This window comes from Colobus angolensis, unplaced genomic scaffold (genome assembly GCF_000951035.1).
Source record: "Colobus angolensis palliatus isolate OR3802 unplaced genomic scaffold, Cang.pa_1.0 Scaffold881, whole genome shotgun sequence".
Classification (NCBI taxonomy): Eukaryota; Metazoa; Chordata; class Mammalia; order Primates; family Cercopithecidae; genus Colobus; species Colobus angolensis.
Window position 1 is genome coordinate 44,373 of NW_012122721.1, and position 2,762 is coordinate 47,134.

Genomic DNA, 2,762 nt, shown 5'->3' on the forward strand with positions numbered 1-2,762 from the left:
ACATAAATCAAATCCTCAAGGGAACACAAAGTATTACCATCTTATTCACAAAGTTTCAAGCCTAAAGGAAGAAGTTAGTCCAGATTAGGGCATCCTAATCCTTCCAGTTCTATTATCATATAAAAACAACTTAAAATACTTGCAAGAAATATTACATCTATCCATAAAAAGGGAGTCAACAAAAGATACCATGATCTTAAAAACACTTTATGACAAAATGCTACCTTTGAGGTTACCTGCATGTAGCAAGTTGGTATTACAATAAACATTCTAACAGTCCAAACCAAAAGAGCTTTTAAAATTACTCTAAAACGTTCATGTTACTAAAAACCAAGGCAACCTAGGAAAATGTTTTTAAAGAATATTTAATGATATAGGACAATTTTTACACTATTACTGTAATCTCAATTTTATTTATATACACAGAAAACAAGATAAAGTATATAAAACAAAATGTGAATATAATGGCTCTCTTATTTTAAAGAGTGTATTTATGCATTATTTTTATGAAGCAGAGACCAAGTAAAATGAGATGCACATAAAGATCAGTAAGAACCAACTGTTTCCTTACCTCTTCCAAATTATTCTTTTCAACCAATTTCCATCTCAGTCGAGCTTTTAAGCTTTTCAATGTCTTCTTAATGGACAGCAAGTGATCCACACTGGGACTCTTATTTGAATATTCAATAAGCTGCTTTTTAAACTAAGTAAACAAAAGTTATGTATTTTCAAACACGTAAGAAAAATATTGAACAGTGATCATTTATTATTTATCTGTTAAGACCCAACTAGTATTTACTGAGTTCAGGTTGAGATACTAAGAAAATCTATATTTTTCAACAAGATAATTCAACAGATTTCCTTTTTATCCATGTTTCTATTTAGAAGAATATCAGTTCCAGCACTCAAAGTAGCAAAGACAAAAGTAATATTTCAAACTGAGACATACAATAAAACACACATTGTTAGTATGGATGAAAAAGGAATTTCTAGTGAGGATGTAAACTGAAAGCATCTTTCCCAAAAGTGGTTTGAAAATATGTATCAGGTTTTAATAATGTCCATTCCTTTTAACCCAGTAATTATAGAATTTAGAAATCTGAGAAATAAAAACAAAACAAAATTATGCACAAACATATGTACAGTGTTACTTATGGTAGAAAAAATTGGAAGTAACCTTAATGTCCAACACACATGAAAGGTTAATGGTTAATGTTGCTGTACATCTACATAGGGATGAGGATTTTGTCACTCAAGATGACAGCATAGAAAAATCATTAATCATATAGAAAAATGTTCATAATATACCATTACATGAAGAAAGTATGTTTGAAATAATTTAAAAACCAATGCGATGCATATATATATGCTCACAAACATATAGATGCACATCCAGTAAGTAACTACTCTAAAATTATCTCTTAGGCTAAGGGAATTATAAGCAATGTTTTATTTCTTATCTTTCTGTATATAGCAAATTATCTACAGTAGATGTGTATAGACAAAAAGAAAATGATGTTAATGGTTGTGGTTCTCACAGACATAAGAAAATAAAAGATTTAAAATAATTTAAAAATTTGATATATTTATATCATCAAAAATCACCATTTCCAATTGATAGTGAATTCTAGTAATAATAGATAATTTACTGACACTGAGTATTAACAAGAGAAAAATTTAAGTGTTAAAAAGTTCAAAGCATCAATTATAAGATCAATAAGAGAAAGCATAATCAAACCTCAATACTGTCCTTGTACTTAGCTTGCACTGTGGCAATGAGCCTTTCCTCTGAACGAATCTTTTGCAGTACTTGACTATATGTATTTAAAATTATCTCCTTGTCTGCATCACCTTGATCCTAAAGGAAATCACACACATAGAATTATACACAAAGGAATATCCAAAAGAGCTAAAGTCTCCAATAACAATAGATAAACTTCAAAATTATGCCTTTAACGGATTTCTGTAATGATTTCAAAACAGTTCTTAAACACGAATGTTTTCCTAGACAGAAGACAGACAGATATCAAAGATACTCATATGGAGGCCAGGCAACATAGTGAGACCCAGTCCCTAAAAAATATTTTTTTAATCAACTGAGCACAGTGGTATCCACCTGTAGTCCTAGCTACAAGGGAGGCTGAGGCAGGGAGATTGAGGAGTTCAAGGCTGCAGTGAGCTAGGATCACATCACTGCACTCCAGCCTGGGTGACAGAGCAAGACACTGTCTCTCTAAAAAAAGCAAAGCCATTCATATGGGAAACTTTACCCCTATTACACCATTATTCCCAAAGCTGTGTGGAGTAAGGGCATTAATGGAAATCAGGGATACTAATATGCTAAATATAGGAACTATAAACAACATATAGACCTTCAATACTTTACTTTTAGAAATCACCTGTTAACAACTACTTCTAAAACCAAGTCTGACAAAACTATCTAAATCAGGACTATTTAACAATATAAAACTTCTTAATGTATTTTTAATGCCAATATGAATAAAATTATAAAAAGTAAAAAAAAAAAGAAAAAACAAGAAAATGAGAAGCCTAACCACTGAAACATTGGAAAGCAGCCTGAATAACTGGGAAACAGTCCCAGTGAGCAATAAATAAAATGACAAAACACCCTTTGGAGTAGCTACACTAATTTTTACCTTGACACAGTAACAAAGAATATACACAATGGTGAAAGAAAGAGGATGACGAATCCATCTTGTGTGTCGACTTTCAGATCTCTCTCAGATTTTAAGTTTTCACAA

At 31.1% G+C, this 2,762-nt stretch overlaps 1 protein-coding gene across 1 annotated transcript in view; it reads right to left on the reverse strand.

The window, feature by feature from the left end:
* The window catches only part of LOC105503870 (serine/threonine-protein kinase 31-like), a gene marked incomplete at both ends in the record, with an annotated part of 40,523 nt that overhangs the window by 36,454 nt on the left and 1,307 nt on the right, over positions 1 to 2,762 (reverse strand). The window contains 2 exons of the mRNA XM_011930971.1: positions 572 to 703; positions 1,739 to 1,858. Of these exons, the coding sequence (XP_011786361.1) occupies positions 572 to 703; positions 1,739 to 1,858 (252 nt within the window). The remainder of the gene's footprint in view (positions 1 to 571; positions 704 to 1,738; positions 1,859 to 2,762) is intronic.